The 21,110-nt window shown below is 43.4% G+C and overlaps 1 protein-coding gene across 2 annotated transcripts in view; it reads left to right on the top strand.

Annotated features, from left to right (window-relative positions):
* Positions 1 to 21,110, top strand: part of IQSEC3 (IQ motif and Sec7 domain ArfGEF 3) — a 225,807-nt gene that overhangs the window by 183,602 nt on the left and 21,095 nt on the right. For both annotated transcript variants that reach the window (XM_033953076.1, XM_033953075.1), the window contains 2 exons: positions 2,728 to 2,820; positions 13,769 to 13,812. In XM_033953076.1, the coding sequence (XP_033808967.1) occupies positions 2,728 to 2,820; positions 13,769 to 13,812 (137 nt within the window). The remainder of the gene's footprint in view (positions 1 to 2,727; positions 2,821 to 13,768; positions 13,813 to 21,110) is intronic.

The following is a 21,110-nucleotide window of genomic DNA, read 5'->3' as shown; positions in this document are numbered from 1 at the left end:
ATCAGGGCTGTCAACAATCCTTTAAGGTTCATGCAGGTCTAAGCAGTCCCAAAATGTAAGTTATGTTCCTTGGAGTGTGATGCATTATTACAAAGACTTCACAATCACAATCTTTCCTTGGTAGGAGTTGATTTGATCTGATTGACTTTGAAGCTAAGACATTGTTTAAAGCAGTGCTTTTCAATCCTCTCCTGGTTAGGGATACCAGACTTCCGGATTTCCCCGGACATGTCCTCTTTTTGAGGCACTTTGTCCGGGCTTTGAAAAACCTCCCTCAAAAGCGCCATTGGGCAGAGGGCAACGCGTGCATGAGGGCAGAGGGCAACGCGTGCATGCCCTCCTGCCCGGCCAGAGCAGGCAGCAGAGGGCGGGGCTTGAATATTGTCTTATCCAGTTAACTTAGTGGCCAAAAAAAACCCTGGATAGTCAATGGTGATCACCTGAAATGGAATCAAAGCAAAAAGGTCTCAAACAAAATCAGGTCACCTGAAATAGCCCAGCACTCAATATCTGTAGTCTGCGCCAACCACAGACCACATATTGACCCTGATGTAAAAAAAATATTTATTCATCAGAGAAAAGAGCAATTAAGTTATGGATCTAATTTTTAAAGGAGACACCAAAAACAAAAAAGCATGTGGTACCCAGAACCAAAGAAGTCGCTGGAGGCTAATAACTGCTATCCCTGCTTAGATAGGAGATGGATTCAATATTAGGTGCCATCGACTTGTGTCCTAGCAACTTGATGATCTTTCATCATCAAGGTTTCATTGCAGAATACAGAAGTAGATTGTTGGGCCTTTCTTCTGTGAAGTATAAATTCAATGATGTTGCCGTTGTTGCATCAAATGCAGTCCTCCGTCTCCAACACTGCCCATCTGCTGCTGCCCAGATGAGTGGTACATCATTAGTCTGACATCTCCTCTGAAACCTGTCTGCCTTGGGACAGGGAGATTCTGCTGGTAGTGAAACTACCAACAACATAGCTTTCAGCTTCTCAAATGCACACAAGTCCCCAGTGGCGTACCTAGGGTATGTGGCACCCGGGGCCCATCATTTTTTGACACCCCCCCCCCTATGTAAAAAAATATTTTTTGTAATGACCATGAAACAGAATAAATGGTCAGAATAGAAACAGGCAGTGAAAATTTTCTTATATTCCAAACATAACATAACATAAATTATGTCTGAATTGTCATGACATCAGAAGTACATATGGAGTAGTTGCAGGTGATGCTTGGGACAGTTCTGATTGTGTTAGTTCGGTTTTATGTGTTTTTTGAATAGAAGGGTTTTTATTTCTTTTTTGAAGGTTTTGTAGTCTGTGGTCGAGGTCAATAGGTTATAGAGTGGGGGGTCGAGTGTTGCAGCTCGAATGGCTAGGAGGTTGTCGAACAGTTTTTTTCTTTTGACGTTTTTGGTTGGAGGGTGTGTGAATGGTGCGTGAGTTCTCCTATGTCTGTTTGAAGTGGATTGAATTATTTAGCTGAAGAAATTAGTTACCCCCCCCATTTCACACACATTGATTCTCTTCCATTTTTGTTCCCATTATAAAAAACACTGATAAGTTCCCAGAAAAAAAATACATTAAAATAAGAAGTGAAAACAAAGGCCCCTACAGATGAGAACGGCTGGGACGAGGATGCTGGCACGCAACATCCAGAATGGCATAGACATGGCTTTAAACTGAGGACAAGGGGAAAGCCGACAGTCGATCTGACATCGACACATCGGACTAGGGTATTAAACAAGGATACTGAACCGGGAAAAGGCGATAGAGGGCTCGAGACTAATCAAATGCACAACTAAGATCAAGCTGTAATACCAGCACAACTAAGATCAGCACATTAAGGCCTCTACTTAATATTCCAAACATATCCATTAAAAGAGAGGAGAGAACTGTTTCGGTGCTAAGATAGAGTAGGCATGAGATGGATTTCTATACTATGGGTCTCCAATATATGTGCATTTATTTCATGTATATTCATTGTGATGATCCTGAAAACATGACTAGTTAGATTTGCCTCCAAGATAGGATTGGGAAAAACTGCTTAAACAAAACTACAAAGACTTCTGGGCACTTCCAGGACCAATGCACCTACTAGAACTCTTCACTATGGAAAAACCTTTGCTAAATCCAGCAGCAACACCTTTTTTCTGAATGTCTTTATGTGCAAATAGCATGAAAATAGACTGCAGCATCTGCTGAAAGGTGAATGAATAGTAGCTCAGGTCATTTACAAAATGACATAGCACAGAAAGATATGAGATAGGGATGCCCAGCCATCAGTTCAGTGTGCACATATGAGAAGACCAGGACAATTTCAGTACATGAAGCTTGCTATGTATATGAGTGCAACATGAAAGTATGTATGAATGTGAATGAGAAAAAGACTTGGAGAAATACACATCCTATTCCTAGGAGTAAGCAGCATAGAAATATGAATAGGAATCCTGTCAAGTTTTTGGACTCCTGTCAAGTACTTGTGACCTGGATTGGCCACTGCAGGAAGAAGGATACCTGGCTAGATGGAACTTTGGTCTGATCTGATATGACAATTCTTATGTTTTTTTCATTTGTAACGTTTCCTTTCTACCTATCTGCCTCCCCTCCCCATTTGTCTTTCTTTCTATATTTCCTTATCTATTTCTGTGTTTCCTGTTTGTTTCTCTGTTCCCACTTGATTTATTTTTATTATTTCTCAATGTCCTGCTCATACCATACAGGGGAGTTGGAGAGACAACAGGGTACAAAGACTCTATCGATGAAGACAAATGGATCCCAATTAGAATCACAGTCCAAGCATGGATCTCTAACAGGTTGGAGGACTCTTTTACTCTCATTTTGATGACAAAGAAATATTCATAAGTATGACAGATATTTCCAAAGTATTAAAACAGCCTTTTCTGTTTCTCATCTGAAGCTTAGAGAGACTATTATCACTAATGGTAAAAAGGAGAAATATTTCTATATAACATGTGTGTACCGGATAATTTCATAATAAGGCACCTAGACTGTGAAGGCAAATAGGGTCAGATCAGATGATTCACTTTTCATAAAAACAGCATATGCAGCTGGGTGTCTCTCAAAAGCATCTGCAAAAATTCCTAGACATAAATGTCTAAAAAGTTACTTAAGATTTTCCAGATTTTGATTTGTTTTTCTTCATAAGCATTTATCAAAAACTGCTATCATTCCCAAGCAAAGATTTATAAATATTAAAGAGAGAAGAGTTCTCAAAATCCCAGTTCACTTTGGGGCCCTTCTTTTAAGCTATGATAAGTAAGAACTATCTCAGCTGGTATTAGAGTATTGTGGGGCTGACACAAAACAGCAGGTTGTTGTATTTTATTTTCCCTGCATGGTTTCTCTTTTTTTCTTGTCCTTCCCCTTCCTTCCTGCTGTGATTCTAGCACCTCACACTCTTTTGCTATCAGCCACCCTCCCGATCTCTCCTTGACTAGCCCCCTTTCTCAGCAGTCAGCAGTGGCAGCCATAATGAACTGCTTGGGCTGACCCATAGCATTTTCCCTGCCACTTCCTGCCCTCAAAGGGTAGGTCGCAAGAGAGGAAATGCTATGGATCACCACAGGCAATTCATTATGGCAGCTGATGAGATTTGACTGCTGTGGAAGGGGGCTGGCCAAGGAGAGGCACTGGAGTCTCGGGGGGGGGGGCAGAAGAAGGTGATGTGCTGGAGTAGTGGGGAGGGAGGGGATGAGAGCAGAAGTGGGTCAAACCTCATGATGTTGTTGGGGCAGTAGCCATAATGAACTGTCTGGGCTGGCCCAAAGCGTTTTTCTCTTCCGCATCCTGCCCCTCTGATACAACTTCATGTTTACGAAAAGGTAGGAAGTCACCTAGGCAGTTAATTAGGGCTACTGCTGCTGACAACAAGATGAGGTTTGCCACCATTGTTTTTGTTGTACTGTGGGAAAAACACTTTTTACCATTCCTGCAGGATGGTAAAAAGTTTTTCTTCTGCAACTGCAGTAAATTCTTAAAATTGTGTTTCATTACTATGGATTTACTTTGCGTCCCCATCCCCATGTCATTCTTTATATTGGCACACACAAGTGTATCCTACTATACCAACTTGAATGCTCTTTTTAAGGACTTCTCAGATGTGACCATTGTCAGTACAAGTTCATACAGACCAGGCTTGTCTGTATGAACTTTTACTGACAATGGTCACATCTGAGAAATCCTTAAAAAGAGCATTTAACTTGGTATAGTAGGATACACATATGTGTGGCTATAGTTAAGCGTGATCCTACATTCTAAGAATTTTTCTGACCTTCAGCTGGCATTCTTTATATTGACACCAATAAATGGCTATAGTATATTGACTTTTATATCAGTCCGAATAGTGTAGTAATTTGTCAACAACAGGGGACTGGATATTCAAATCCTCTTAAAAATTCTCCAATAAATGTATGTGGAAGCCTCAGTCCCACCACTCCGCCGCTTTATCGTTTGCCAACTGCGGGGAGAATTACATGGCAACCTTCATCATTGGCTATTCCGCATTCATGAATATTTAAAACATAAATAATTTTAAATATATTTCAATGTGCGTTTTAAGTGCACTTAAAACGCACATTGAAATATATTTAAAATTATTTATATTGAGGCAGCACAAGGGAAAAGTATTGCTGAGCTTTGCTTGTATGTAGATTAAGGTCTTGGCTCTTTCATGCTGAACTTGAATGCAATATTTTTTATGACTTTATAACAGAAATAGCAAGCAAGCAAAACCTATCAAAGAAAATCAGAGGTCTCAAGAGAAAACTATATAGAAACATTTTCAAATTAAGGGGCATAATTATCAAAGTGGCTACCATTAAGACATGTTATTTTAATATCAATTCTTGCTATTTTAGCACAGATCCCATTTTATGCAATGCGGCCTAGTTATTAATAACTGGGGTTAACAATAAAATAGCACATCTTAACAGCAGACCATGGTGACGACTTCCCCTCTAACAGTATTTATTTAATTATTTATTGGGATTGATTAACTGTCTTTTCATGAAGAGTTTCACCCAAAGTGGTTTACAATACACTGAATAGTAATCAGGTATTCAGTATTTTAGTTGATAATAAGGCAATAGCATCAATCAGATATCTCTCAACCAAATCACCAAAATGAAATTAGATCTACATAATGAAAGTCAGGGAAATCCCATGTCAAAAGAAAAAACAAACAAACTTGTAAAAACAAGGAAAAGGTGATGCTACATAAGAACATAAGAAATGTCTTCACCGAATCAGACCTTAGGTCCATCTAGTCCGGCGACCCGCACACGCGGAGGCTAAGCTAGGTGTTCCCTGATGAAGACCTTGTTTACCCATACCCCTCAATGTGATTTGCAAGAAGTTGTGCATCAAACTTGCACTTGAATCCCAGAATGGTGATCTCCGTCACAACCTCCTCCGGTAGAGCATTCCAAGTGTCCACCACTCATGTGAAACAGAACTTCCGGCCATTTGTCCTGGGCGGTTGCCCTTCAATTTCAGTCCATGACCTCTTGTCCGAGTCACATTTGACAACGTGAATAACGGTGATTCTTGCTCTATTTTGTCGAATCCTTTTATTATTTTAAAAGTATCTATCATATCGCCTTGCAGTCTTCTCTTCCCCAGGGTGAACAAGCCCAGTTTTCTGAGCCGTTTAAATACCTACGTAATGTAAATGTGCATTAGTCAAGTCTCTTTCATTTGAAAGGAAACTCTGCAATGAGAGGGCATAGGATGAAGTTAAGGGGTGATAGGCTCAGGTGTAATCTAAGGAAATACTTTTTACAGAAAGGGTGGTAGATGCGTGGAATAGTCTCCTGGAAGAGGTGGTGTCTGATTTCAAGAAAGCCTGGGATAGGCACGTGGGATCTCTTAGAGAGATTATTGCAGATGGGCCATCATGTTTCTATGCTTCTGCAGATGTAGAAATAATAATAATAATAATAACAGTTTATATACCGCAGTACCGTGAAGTTCTATGCGGTTTACAATGATTAAAAAGATGCTACAAATTGAGTGGAACATACATAGTTAGAGATTAGTGGCTAACAGTTTAAGGGATCAGATTTAAGGGAGAGATTGTGATGGGAGCGATTCTCCAGATTCGTTACCTAGGTACTTCAAGAACAGGTATGTTTTTAGGTGTTTCCTAAATTTGCCATAGTTATTTGCGTGTATAATTAGTTTTTCCAGGTCTTTGCCCCATAAGGCTGCTTGATACGATAGAAGATGTTGATGGTGTTTCTTAAATTTACATCCTCTAGCCGTTGGGGAGACAAACTGCAGATATGTACTCCTCTTATGTCTGTTGGTTGAGAAGGAAAAGAGGTCGGTTATATATTTAGCGGCTAGACCGGATAGTACTTAAGTATATCATAAAATTGTGAAATCAACTTTGATTACTACAAAATACAGCAACTTGCATGATTTTCAAGTTGAGTAAATTTGATCATGATCCATTATTGAAGGAATTACATTGCTTTCTATTGCAGGTACGTTCTATTTTTAAATCCTGTTATATTAAATTTAACTTATTTACAGGTTATTAGTAGGTGTTAGCCATACTTAACTTTGATTGGACCTAGTTTTTTATGTCAGGCCGATCTGATCTGGAATAATTTGCCACAGAGTCTAAGGAACCAATCATTCTATATGCTATTTCATAAATGTCTAGTAACACATCTGTTTGAGAAGGTGTCAGGTCAAAAGCGCGCCGGGACAAAGGCACGCCCAAACAATTGAGCGCAGCGTGCGCCGCCACACCGCTCTAAATTACTGTTTTTAGCGCTCCGACGGGGGTGTGTGTGGGGGGGAACCCCCCCACTTTACTTAGTACACATCGCGCCGCGTTGTGGGGACGTTGTGGGAGGGGTGTGGGGGGTTGTAACCCCCCACATTTTACTGAAAACTTCACTTTTTCCCTGTTTTTAGGGAAAAAGTTCAGTTTACAGTAAAATGTGGAGGGTTACAACCCCCCCAAACCCCCCATAACGCCGGCGCGATGTCTATTAAGTAAACTGGGGGGGTTCCCCAACAAAACCCCCCATCGGAGCCCCTAAAAACTGTAATTTAGAGCGGCGCGGCGGCGCACACTGCGCTCAATTGTCGGCGCGCGCTTTTGTCTTTCGCGCCGTTGTCTATGAACCGTTTGAGAAATATGTGAGATGTACTAGCATGAACTGATTTTACTGTAGTATTTTATGTTGGATTATTCATTATATAAAACTACTTCCATATTACTTTACTTAATTAAGGGCCCCTCTTATATAACTGCTGTAGCAAGTCCCAGCGCAGCAAATGTGATGCATCCTATAATACTTGAATGCGGTTCATAGACAACGGAGCAGCTGGTCACGGAACCAACGCGAGGGGATGCCACTCTGGACCTAATCCTCAACGGGCTAGAGGGACCCGCAAAGGAGGTGGTAGTACTAGCACCATTAGGGAACAGCGATCACAACATGATCCAGTACAAATTAAACATAGGAACATCAAAGGTGAAAAGAACCACAACGACAGCACTCAACTTCAGAAAAGGAAACTACGAGGCCATGAGGAAAATGGTAGGAAAAAAGCTCAGCAACAGCTCAGGGAAGATGAAGACCATAGAGGAAGCCTGGAACCTGCTTAAGGGCACAGTGCACGAGGCACAAGACCTGTACGTCCCAAGGTTTAGGAAAGGGTAGAAAAAAACCCCCCAAAAAAAACGAGCTAGAAACCCAGCGTGGATAACAAATGCAGTTAAAAAGGCGATAAGCGACAAGAAATCATCCTTCAGAAAATGGAAAAAGGAACCAACAAAGGAAAACCAGAAAGAGCACAAAAGACACCAGAAAGAATGCCATCGAGAGGTCAGGAAAGCAAAGAGAGAATATGAGGAAAGACTGGCGGGAGAAGCAAGAAACTTCAAACCCTTCTTCAGGTATGTGAAAGAGAAACAACCAGCCAGAGAAGAAGTGGGACCACTGGACGACGGAGACAGGAAAGGAGTGATAAAGGAGGAAAAAGAGATAGCTGACAGGTTAAACAAATTCTTCTCGTCAGTCTTCACGAGAGAGGACACATCCAATATCCCAGAACCCGAGGAGATTATAAACGGAGACCACAATGAAAAGCTGGTTCAACTAGAGGCGAGCCGAGAAGATGTACTCCGTCAGATAGACAGACTAAAGAGCAACAAGTGACCGGGTCCGGACGGCATCCACCCAAGGGTAATAAAAGAACTGAGAAACGAAATAGCAGAAACACTTCGCCAAATATGTAATCTATCCATGAAGACTGGGGAGATCCCAGAGGACTGAAAAATAGCAAATATCACGCCCATCTTTAAGAAGGGATCAAGGGGTGACCTGGGAAACTACAGGCCGGTGAGCTTGACCTCGGTTCCGGGAAAGATGATGGAAGCACTGGTAAAAGACACAATCTGCGAACACATAGAAAACAAGGGACAACTAAAGGCGAGCCAGCACGGCTTCTGCAAGGGAAGGTCGTGCCTCACAAACTTACTGTACTTCTTTGAGGGAATAAACAGCCAGATGGATAAGGGGGAATCCATAGACATCATTTACCTTGACTTCCAAAAAGCCTTCGACAAGGTACCTTACGAACGGCTACTTAAAAAGCTATGGAACCACGGGGTGCAAGGGGATGTCTACCGATGGATCAAACACTGGTTGGCAGGCAGGAAACAAGAGGGTTGGAGTAAAGGGCCAATACTCAGACTGGCAATGGGTCACGAGCGGAGTTCCACAGGGGTCGATACTGGGTCCTCTCCAGTTCAATATATTTATTAACGACCTGGAGACGGGGACAAAATGTGAGGTTATCAAATTTGCTGATGACACCAAACTCTGCAGCAGGGTTAGAAGCACGGAAGACTGTGAAGACCTGCAAAGGGACCTAACGAGACTGGAAGAATGGGCAAAAAAGTGGCAAATGAGTTTTAACGTGGAGAAATGCAAGGTCATGCATGTAGGGAAAAAGAATCCGATGTTCAGCTACAAAATGGGGGGGATCATTGCTAGGGTTGAGCAACCTTGAAAGAGACCTGGGGTGATGGTGGACTCAACATTGAAAACATCGGCACAGTGTGCGACAGCCTCAAAGAAAGCAAATAGAATTTTGGGTATCATTAAAAAGGGTATCACAACCAGGACGAAGGAAGTCATCATGCCGCTGTATCGTGCAATGGTGCGCCCACATCTGGAGTACTGTGTCTAGTACTGGTCGCCGCACCTCAAGAAGGACATGGCAGTACTTGAGGGGGTCCAGAGAAGAGCGACTAAACTGATAAAAGGTATGGAAAATTATTCATACGCTGACAGGTTGAAAATGCTGGGGTTGTTCTCCCTGGAAAAGCGGAGACTTAGAGGAGACATGATAGAAACCTTCAAAATCCTAAAGGGCATAGAGAGGGTAGACAGGGATAGATTCTTCAGACTGTGGGGAACCACAAGTACTAGGGAGTCACTTGGAGAAATTGAAAGGGGACAGGTTTAGAACAAATGCTAGGAAGTTCTTTTTTACCCAGAGGGTGGTGGACACATGGAACGCGCTTCTGGAGGATGTGATAGGCCAGAGCACATTACAGGGGTTCAAGGAAGGTTTGGATAGGTTCCTAAAGGATAAGGGGATTGAGGGGTACAGATAGAACTAGAGGTAGGTTATAGAAATAGTCAGAAACCACTTCACAGGTCACAGACCTGATGGGCCGCCGCGGGAGCGGACCACTGGGCGTGATGGACCTCTGGTCTGACCCAGTGGAGGCAACTTCTTATGTTCTTATGTGTCTGCCGTCCCGCAAAGCACCCCACTCGCACCCACGGCCTCCGGAAAAGTGCCGGTGAAGCCAAAAACAGGCAAGCAGTATTTTGAAGAGAGTTAAGCAGTTTTAGGAGACCCGAGGTCAGAGAGCTCAAAGAGCACACGTCCGATCAAGGCAATCACATCACGTGATCCCCACTAAGGGCTCCTTTTACAAAGGTGCGCTATCGTTTTTAGCGCACGCACCAGATTAGTGCATGCTATAGCACACACTAGCCGAAAAACTACCACCTGCTCAAGAGGAGGCGGTAGCGGATAGTGCGCGCAGCATTTTAGTACGCGCTCTTCCACGTGTTAAGGCCCTAACACACCTTTGTAAAAGGAGCCCTAAGTCTCATCAACTTCCTGTTCCTTTAATGTGTTGTATTGCACTTTATAACATGTTGGTGCTACCTCAATGGTTATATATTTATCAAATGTTACCTTTATCTTTTTCTCATAAAATAGAGCTTCAATTATACAAATGGGTTTGTGGATTTCTTTGGGTGGGAGGTCGTTCTCATATTTCTCTTCGTATGTTAGTTTTACCTATTGATAAGGGAGGTCTGGGCATGTTGTCATTAAGACGGTTTGTACAAGCATGTCATATGTATCATATACACGATTGGTTTTTGTCTACTTTTTTCTCATGGACTCCAGTGGAACTACAATTTTGGAAATCTTATCATTTTAGTTATCTTCTTCATACACCTCGAATAAGGGCTGCTATCTTGGGGAATGCTTATTAATTTTTTTCTTGCTCCATTAATAGCCAATCTGTCAATCAAATTAGTAAGACTGGAAGGTGGCGAATGTTATGCCGATCTTCAAAAAAGTTTCGAGGGGAGATACGGGAAACTACAGATTGGTGAGTCTGACCTCTGTACCGGGAAAGATGGTAGAGACGCATCATTGATCACCTTTACGGACACAATCTGATGAGAACCAGTCAGCACGGCTTCAGCAAAGGACAATCTTGTTTGACGAACTTGCTGCACTTCTTCAAGGGAGTAAACAGGCAGATAGACAAGGGTGACCCGGTCGACATTGTATACCTGGATTTTCAGAAGGCGTTCGACAAGGTTCCGCATGAACAACTACTTTGTAAAATTGAGAGCCATGGAATCGAGGGTGAAATACTCACGTGGATTAAAAACTGGCTAGCGGAGAGGAAACAGAGGGTGGGGGTAAATGCTTGGACTGGAAGAACGTCACCAGTGGGGTGCTGCAGGGCTCAGTGCTTGGACCCATGCTCTTCAACATATTCATAAACGATCTGAAAATGGGTACAATGAGTGAGGTGATTAAATTTGCGGACGATACGAAGATATTCAGAGTAGTGAAGATGCAGGGGAATTCTGAAGATCTGCAACGCAACATAACCAAATGGGCAGCGTCATGGCAAATGAGGTTCAACGTGGATAAGTGTAAGGTAATGCATGTCAGTATCAGAAATCTCATACATGTATACAAGATGTCCGGGGCGGTACTTGGAGAGATCCCCCAGGAAAAGGACTTGGGAGTACTGGTTGACAAGTCAATGAAGCCATCCGCCCAATGTGCAGCGGTGGCAAAAAGGGTGAACAGAATGCTAGGAATGATTAAGAAGGGGATCACGAACAGATCGGAGAAGGTTATCATGCCACTGTACCGGGCCATGGTGCACCATGGTACTGCGTCCAGCACTGGTCGCCGTACATGAAGAAGGATACGGTACTACTTGAAAGGGTCCAGAGAAGAGTGACTAAAATGGTTAAGGAGTGAGAAATTAGTGAAGCTGGGCCTCTTCTCCCTTGAAAAGAGGAGACATGATCGAAACATTCAAGATAATAAAGGGAATAGACTTAGTAGATAAAGACAGGTTGTTCACTCTCTCCAAGGTAGAGAGAACGAGAGGGCACTCTCTAAAGTTAAAAGGGGGATAGATTCCATACAAATGTAAGGAAGTTCTTCACCTAGAGAGTGGTAGAGAACTGGAATGCTCTTCCGGAATCCGTTATAGGGGAAAACATCCTCCAGGGATTCAAGACAAGGTTGGAAATGTTCCTGCTGAACTGGAACGAACACAGGTATGGCTGGTCTCTGTTAGAGTACTGGTCTTTGACCTGTGTGCCACCGCGTGAGCGGACTGCTGGGCGCGATGGACTGCTGGTCTGATCCAGCAGTGGCAATTCTTATGTTCTTATTGCTTATCATGCAACACTTGTTCTTGTCCCAATTGGTATCAATTTAGAGATTTTGTGCACTCTTGGGAGGAAGATCTTCACTGTTTTTTCTCGGCACAACACCTGCAACAAGCATTGAAGACCTCGAGAAAATTATCTTCTAACAATGTCCATTGGGAATTACAACTTAAGATCATTTTACGACTTTGCATTCCACCTCTGCGAGCTTTTCGGATGGATATTACCCAATCTTATGGTTGCCCAAAATGTGCTCAAGCCTATACATTCATTGGGACATATGTTTTGGTCCTGCCCACTTATTACTAAGTTTTGGAATTGTTTGGGGCAGTTCACTTTTGCTATTTGGGGTAGGTGTTGGACTTCACGTCCCAAAGTTCTTTTTGGATTATATACAATAGCTGCACGCAAACCTAAAGAATTATCAGCATTTGTAGCCAGAGTGGTGTTGATGGGGAAGAAGGCTATTTTGTCCAATTGGTTGTCCATTGAGCCGCTGACGGACTGGTGGACTTTGTTGATAGTACATGCCTCTTTGGAACGTAGGCAATTTGGGGATCTGGACACTCCTGCAGGACGTTGATTTTGTTTGATTTGCGAACATTTTTGGATGGACCTCACTCCACATGCCCGAAGTAGACTGTTAAACCTCTGAAGCTGATTACTTTCTTTGTATGTGCTCCCTGTTTGTTTGGTTGGGAAAAAGAGGGGGGGGGGGCGGGGGGAGGGTATACGTAGTGTATTATGATTGGTTTCTTATATTGCACTTTGAATTTTAATAAATACATTTAAACATAAATTTTAGATGATTTGTTCCTTTCTTGTGCTGTTTTAGCTATTATGTATGTGCATATTAGACAGTATATAAACTTTTAAAATAAATAAATCTCTTTAAAGTTATACATGTAGATACAGTGACAAAACTTACAAGTTTACTGCTGCTGAATATTTGTTTAACTTTAAATACATAGTAACATAGTAAATGACGGCAGATAAAGACCCAGAATCATTTAAAACCAAATGGTGTCTGTTCTGCTGAATATCTACCTCCTTATGTTCAAAGTGGGACCTAGAGATACAAGATGATAACCTGTCAAGTCCAAAGTCAGCCAGAGAGTCAGTAGAAAATCTTCAACTCATAGTTCAAATGTTCAACCATTTCTATCTTTCTACAGCACTGTATTTTCTGCCTAGGAGAGTCCTTTGAAATCAAATTGACTAGAAGAGATATGCAACAGTGAAAAAGATCCTAGCGGCAGACCTGCCTCAGTATTATGGTTTTGTTTTTTTATATTTCACACTTGGGTGTATTGGCAGTTAGTGAACTGAATATATTAGGTATGGTAACGTTTTTGGTTTTTGCTTGTCAGTTAATAACTGCAGACTATGTACAAGATGCAGGCACTGTTTATTTCAAACTCTAATGGTATATACAACCTTATTACCAACCGAGGGACCCCATGTTTCGAACAACAAACCTTCCTCAGGGTTCCGTGGTAGATAAGGTTTTGCAACAAACAGCATTACACATTAACTGACAAAGCAGATTGGACAGGCTGAGATATTAAGGACAAATCGAAGGGTTGTAAGAAGTGAAGCCACAATGATGGCTGCATTGCTACACTAAATTATTTCAGAACCGCCCTGTTCCTACCCTCCAAATCTGAAATGTGTTGCTTGGATATGAATTGGTGAGCAGCTTTGCCTGTCAGTTTCATGTTATTTTTTCTCAGTGCTGAATATTTTCTTTCTGCTTTTAAAGGCAATAAGGATTGTGGGGAGAAATATTCTGACAGCACAGTGGAGGTAAGTACATTCTCAGTGCAACCCAGGTAAGTAAGTGCCGTGTACCTCTGATTTTAGGTTACTCCCAGGCTGAGAGTGTCATGATTCACAAAATGCATTCAGGTCAATATTCAAAAAGGTTTAACCAGGTAGGAGAGGCACCTGCTTGGTTAACCCTTGCTGAGCTGGCCATTCACCAATATTCAGTGGTACTTAACTGGGCAGTGCTCTAACCAGTACTGAAACCAACTAGTTGATGTGCAAGCCAGGGGCAGCACCAGATCGGTCCCAGAAGTTATGCAGGCACTGGCATTATTCAGTGCCAGTGTCAGTGCCTGCATTCCTAACTGGACAAGTAGGACTGCATATATAGCAGTCCTATCTTTGCCCAGTTAGCTATATGGGTATGGCACTGAATATCAGCCATAGGTACATACTGTAACGTGCCGGTACCGGTGCCCGAAGATCCTGCCTCATGCCTGGGCTGGGCCTTGAGCATCTGCGCATGCTCAAGACCTTCTGGCTCCTGCTCTCTCCGATAATCTCGGAGAGAGGTGGGAACCAGAAGGCCTTGTGCCTACGCAGATGCTCAAGGCCCAGCCCAGGCAAGAGGCAAGATCTTCGGGCACCGGCACGTCCTGTGGGTTGGTGCTGCGTGCCAGTGCCAGATGGGGTAAGGGTTTCTGTTTGGGCGGGCGGGGGATGCCGGTTTGTGGGGGGGGAACATTCGTGGGGGGGAGTGATACCGATTCTTGGGGGGATTCCCAAGTCGAATCAATGCTCAGTTTGCTCGTCTTGCAAAACACTCACAAACCGCGTTACTCGCAAACCGAGGTTTGACTGTATATGAAGGATATTCAGGGGAAAGATTTTTCACTTGATAATCTTTATTATATTCCCAGGAGTTCCAGAAGTACAGCTGAAGAAGGAGGGTTGATCAGTATTTCTCCTGATAGTTTAAATGTCTCTCAATTCCTAGAATCATCTAAGGACTATACTGTACAGTATAGCTAAAAAAAAGCAACATTGTTAGTTACATTTTAAACTGAATTGGAAAAACAGACTATTCTTAAACTTTAATTTACTAAGAAACAAGCCTTGTTTTGTGGACAACAATTAAAAGTTTTTCCAGATGTCTCCAAACAAATGCAATTTAGAAGGAGATAATTTCTATAGCTTAAGGCTGCGGTCTTAGCTGTGGGAGCTACTTTTTTTCTTAAATTCCCATGCAAATACTTAATATCCTATATGGTAATAACAAGTTTGTATTTGTTGATCCATCTTAGTTGGAAATTTTTCTTCAAGATAAGCCTATACTTGATAAAGTTTCAGAAATTAATACAGAGGTTAGTACTAATTGACTTTATATATAGTCATAGCCTGTTTGCTTAATTATGGATAATTTCTTGAGATTTTTCCTGACCCTTCTATGGAATTAGAAAGCCTCAATTATGTGGACTAATAATAATAATAATAGAAGAATTGGTTTGTTTGTAAAAATATCTTTTTTTATCCTGTATTTTTTAATGATTTCACCTGTTATGATTTATAACAAATAAATGTATAAATTAAAAAAAATAAATCATTGTGGTTAATAAAAATATTTTATAGGATGAAATTATATTTTCATATTGACAAACCATTAAAAACAACCCCCTCAATGGCTAAACTCTGTGGTTGGAATTGCTTTTAAAATGCCAATTACAGCATTTAAACTTATCCCCAGCTATTCAGCACTGAACCATACCTGGATATTCACTGAATATTCTGATATTTTATTGCCCTAACTTCCAGGTAGTTACCAGGTACCAGCTCTTCTATTGGGCTACTCCCAATTCTGTAAATGGTGCTGTTATTGGTGGCTGCCTTAAAAGTGGCTGCCAATCATGTGTCAATCATGCAACGGTGCCGTATAGAGAATCACGCCTCTAGCAAAGGGAGACACTGGAAATATAGGCCAGGGTTTTCAAGGCTTACATTTCCGGTGCTTACCGTTGATGTGAATCGTGCCTCTAGATGTGCCTTATGCCACTTCCAGTGTTAGCCATGCCTGCAGTGGCATTAGGCACCGATTGGCACCTCCAGAGGTGAGATTTTGGCACCATTTTTTTAGGTGCCAGTAGATACCTTGTAATTTCTCATAAATCTGCTTTTAAATGGTGTTTTGGACTTAACTTGTGGCGCCAGTAGGCTGCCTACCTGTGTCTAAGTTAAGGTGCTGTTTATAGAATATGGGCCTATCTGAATAGTTCTGGGACAATCATTAAAAATTTTCAGTGCTGCTGAAAATAAGTGAGAAGTATTTATCTGAGTGAAGGATGCATCTTCCTGAATAATTACCACTGAATATCGATCCAAACTTCTTTAATCATTTAGAACTCAATTCTTCTATCCCAATATTTTGAATCATGCATGTTTATTATAGCAAGTAAAAATGAAAATCCTATTGCATTTACCTTGAACTTTTATCATTTTGTATGAAATATGGATTTTTAAATTTAAATCATGATATGCATATTTTGGCATTCACAAGTTATTCCTAAAGATAATGAGAGAGAAACAAGTAAACCAAACGTTTAATGCTGCAGACTGGCAGAGTTTGAGAAATGTAGAAAGGAGGCGTCTGTTTTAAAGGATTTCTTTTGAAGTATGACATAATGATAAGGAATAGCATTGATAACATCATTACTAAACAAAATGGGTTTCTCCAGGTCATTTGAATTACAATTAACATGTTACATAACATAACATAAAATCACATTTGTATACCGCAAAACCTTACAGTTCTATGTGGTTTAACAAACTAAGAAGACTGAACAATCTCAGTGATTGACAAGTCAGTTCTCCAGGAATTTTGCAAATAAACTAGGGGCTCCTTTTATCAAGCTGCGGTAAGAGTTTAACACACGGAGTACCGCGTATTACGGCCGCGTTAGGTATTGCACGCGATAAAATAGGTAGTAGCGCGCAGTATTGCACGCGCAAAAGCCCTAACACGGACAGGGCGGAGATAGAGGCGGAACGGAGGTGTGGCGTAGGCGGGGACCAGAAATTATGTATCGCGCGGTAAAGCCAGATGCGTAGCATGGCTCTATCGCGTGTCTAATGCGTCTTCATGTAACGCCTCAAAAATAGGTGTAGTTAACCGTTTTTTTATGCCGCACGCTGCATATGGGGACTAACGCGCGATAATCCGCATGGTGACATCTCCCTGTCAGCCAATAAAATGAGACTGGCAGTTCAAACAACCAGGAAGTGTTTGCAGGCATGGCTGTTTACAGTTGTGCTGCAACACTGGCATTCCTCTTGGTAGAGGAAGAACATGCACAGACAAAGGGTGCATGAGCACGTGAGGAGGCACCCCCCAGGAGAGGCCAGTAGCAGGAGCAGTAGGCCAGCTTCAGCAGCAGGAGAGGCGCGGGCGGCCTCGTAGGGCTGAACAATGGCCACGTCTCCCTCGCCTCTTTTGGGTTCGGAGGCTGTTGCGAGGCTAGAGGGAAGACCAGGTGGTGGCATTGTACCGCCTCAGTTCTGACACCTTCGCAGAACTGTACCATCAGCTCTGGGATGATCTGGAGCCCCTGACTGCTAGATCCACAGCCATCCCCGGGATCTGCAAGCTGCTGTCTGTCTTGCACTTTCTGTGGTCCGGCAGCTTTCAGCCCTCCGCCGCTGCCTTGCAAGGAATATCTCCACCCTCATTTTGAAGGTGTCTCTACTAGGTACTCGGCGCCATGACACCAGGGCAGCACGGGAAGCCCTAGGAGCATCGTTTGAGACTGTCGCCGGAATACCACAGGTCATGGGGGCCATCGACTGTACACAAGTGGCATTAATCCCGCCCAGTGCCACAGAAGCCTGTTACCAGAACCAAAAGCATTTCCATTCCCTCAATGTGCAGGTGGTGTGCGACACAGATATGTTGATCATGAATGTGGTAGCCAGATTTCCAGGATCTACTCACGATGCCTACATCCTGAGACAATCGGCCATATTACGCCAGTTTGAAGAGGGCAATGGCTGGCTTCTAGGTTAGTGTCACGGAGAACGACGTGTGTCTCAATGCTCTATAGCTTTGATTTAGGAAGCACCAACATCCTACGGATGGATTGAGATATCCAGGTTTTACCTCCATTGCCCCAAATAGAAGTAAAAGTCAGATGTTTCAATCCTTCTCCTCCTCCTCTTTTTGGAGCCGGGTGGCAATCGCCACCAGGGACCGTCTCCACGATCCTGGGTGTGTGATAAGACAGCCGCCAACATAAAAGGTGGCAATCTCACACTTAGGATGGTGCATACTTATGGCCTCTTTGATTAAGCTAGCATTACAATGGGTGTTTACCTAGTACGGGGGGCCGGTTAGTGAGGCCAAATATCTCCTATTTGTGCTGTGTTTGAATATACTCACCGCTGTTGCATGTTTACACATGACAGGTGACCCCGTTCCAGGCTGGGGAGTATGTTCACACTCCCAGCCTGATGCTGACCTTTGCAAGGCTACTCTCCTACAGAGTCCCTGCTCAGAAGATAAATGGGGTGGGGGGTGGCTTTGCTATTCATGTGGTCACCTGTAAGTTTGTCGGTTACCAGGTGCTCCCAGAGTACAGGTGTGTCAGGAGCTGGCTACATTTGTAGGGCAGGGAAGGACATGCTATAGGCCTAAGCCAGTCCTCAGCAGGGTGAGGCAAGTGTTCTGGCAAATGAAAACTTCGGAAAGCCTCTAATAACAGTGGTAATCTGTGCTTCTTTGTTCCCCCAGGTGATGCCGGATACGGCTGTCTCCCATGGCTTCTCACTCCACTGCGTGATCCCCAGACACCCGCGGAGAGGGCCTACAACGACACCCACATCGCCACCCATGGGGTCATCGAGTGCATCTTCAGGGTGCTCAAAAGTAGGTTTCGGTGTCTGGATCGGTCCGGCGGAGCATTGCCGTGGCCCAGATTGTGCTGGCGTGATGCATGCTCCACAACATCACAGTGAGGCACTGTGTACCCATAGAAATCCAGCCCAATCTTCCACCGGATCCATCATGTCGGCCCGCAACCGCTCACACTACGACTCAGAGCGGTAGGCAGGTCCGGCAGCGACTCATTGAGGAACATTTTTCCTGTTAGTTTCACAGATGCCTTTGGGGGTGGGGGCGGGACCAAGCCGGACTAGGCAGGTATCAATGAACTAGCCCTCTCTTTTACAATGGTATGTGCATGTCCATAGGGCCAGCCGTGGTGGTTACAGCTCCGGCGCCAAGAGCAATTCTACCAAGCATCTGAGTTGTTACCATGGCCCCGCAGCTTTGTCAAGGAGCCAGCATGTGTTCATCTGTCGTCCCCCCCATCTTTTCCGCACCAAGCGCAGCCGGGATCTCCTCCTATCCACGGCGCCGCTATGTGTAAATGTGCCACAGTACAGAGGATGCAATATACATAGATTAGATCCGAGCATAGCAGTTGTCTTCTGTTCAGTTCTCCCACATCGGTCAAATGGACTATATCAGGAATGCTCAGCATACAGCTGTTCATTTCAAAGGTACATGAGGGAGGGGAAACTTGTTCACTCTGCCACAGTTTTTGGGTCTTCCGATGACTTTTTCATCTTTTTGCTTACAGAGAGATGGATCCATCGGAGGTGTTGCCATCACACACCACCTGGCCTCTTGGCATTTGGAGGGCCATTCCATTTATTCAGATATGCTTCACCTGTGTTTTGTCTGTGAAGGAGATCAGGTTCTCGGAGAACAGAATGCAGCTATGATGATTCCCTGTTCCATTGGCCGGTGTCCACATGGCCGGTGCATGTCGGGGCTTCTGAGAGAACATTCTCCATATTCTGATTACATTGATAGGACAATATCTACACATCTACTGTATATGTACTTGACTAGTGTAGGTTCAAAAGGCTTCTTTAATCCTAATAGCCATCTCCCCATAATTCCACATTCCAAGATGTTAGATTATGCTCTTTCTGGGATGCAACATTCAAAGGATGCGATCCTCTTAATGGTCTTTTCTCTCACTACAGGAGCAAGATCAGCTCGGTGGCTGCGCTTCACCCACTTCACCAGAGGCCTGTCTACCCCCCCCCCCCCCCCTCCTTCCCACCTATTCCACATTCAAAGACTGTTGGATTGTGTTTCTTCTGGGATGCTACATTCAAAGGATGGTTATTCTCAAAAATGTAACTCTTCCTCCCTCTCTGGTTATTCTAGTCCTCTAAATTTTTCTCTTCATTTTGCCTCTTCCCTCCACTGGAGTTCCTTTCTACCCTAACTCTTGTTAACCCTGTTGAGCTTTACGAATGTAGAGATGATGCGGTTTACAAACCTAAGGTTTAGATTAGATTAGATCCTGTTAATGTTCTTCACTATTTTCTCTCTCACTACAGGAACAAGGTCTGCTCGGCGGCTGTGCTTCCACTCACCCCACAAGTCCACATGTGGCCACCTTTGAGTGAGCTCTTTCTGGCCTCCTATTAAGGTTCTTTACTCTTTTCTCTCTCACAACAGGAACAAGGTCAGCTCAGCCACCTATCCATATCACCAACCCTATCCACATCTCGACGTGCCTGTCTCCCTCCCATAAGGCCGCATTTAAGGATGCGCTTTTTCAGGTATGCTACCTTGTATGTGGGCTTTACTCCTACTACAGGAACCTTTACCTTCACTTCCCTCATCATTTCACCTCTAGCTTTGGCCCACAACCCACCTTCCACCCCCACTGTGTCCAAACTCACACTTACAGTTCTGTCATCTACTCCTACCTGGTATCCTTCAGGGTCACCTCTTCTCTCCTTCCAATCTGTGCAAGACTTTTCCGCTTGACTCATCTTCAACTAACCTCCCAATGCTCACGTCACCCCTCTCTTTCAGTCACTTTGCCGGCTCCCTATCCACCACAGCATACCCTTCAAGCTGTTATTGTTCACCTACAAGTGTGTTCTTTCTCCTTATACGCCTCTCTGATAGCTCCGCTCCTCAGATCAGTATACCTTCCCCTCCTCTGCCTAATCCAGACGCCCCCTATGCCTGCAATCAATTACCTGAGTTTGTCCTTGTTTACAAGCAGACAGAAAACCAACCCTTTGGATTTCACCGTCAACCCTTTGCCCATGAAACCCCTTCACTTTATCCTTGACATCTCGTTTGTCCGTCTTCCTTGTTTCAAGTGTAAGCTCTATTGAGCAGGGACTGTTTCCTTACCCTTTGTGAGTCTGGTAGCGCTATAGAAATGATTCATTTGTATAGGTGTAGGAACAATGCAAGTATCTAGACGGTCGTGTGATTTTGTTCTATTCAAAGGACAGCATCCTCTTCACGTCCT

Source organism: Geotrypetes seraphini, chromosome 7, assembly GCF_902459505.1.
Source record: "Geotrypetes seraphini chromosome 7, aGeoSer1.1, whole genome shotgun sequence".
NCBI classification, from domain to species: domain Eukaryota; kingdom Metazoa; phylum Chordata; class Amphibia; order Gymnophiona; family Dermophiidae; genus Geotrypetes; species Geotrypetes seraphini.
Note: the sequence above shows the minus strand (reverse complement) of the source record. Positions and strands in the feature narration are given on the sequence as shown.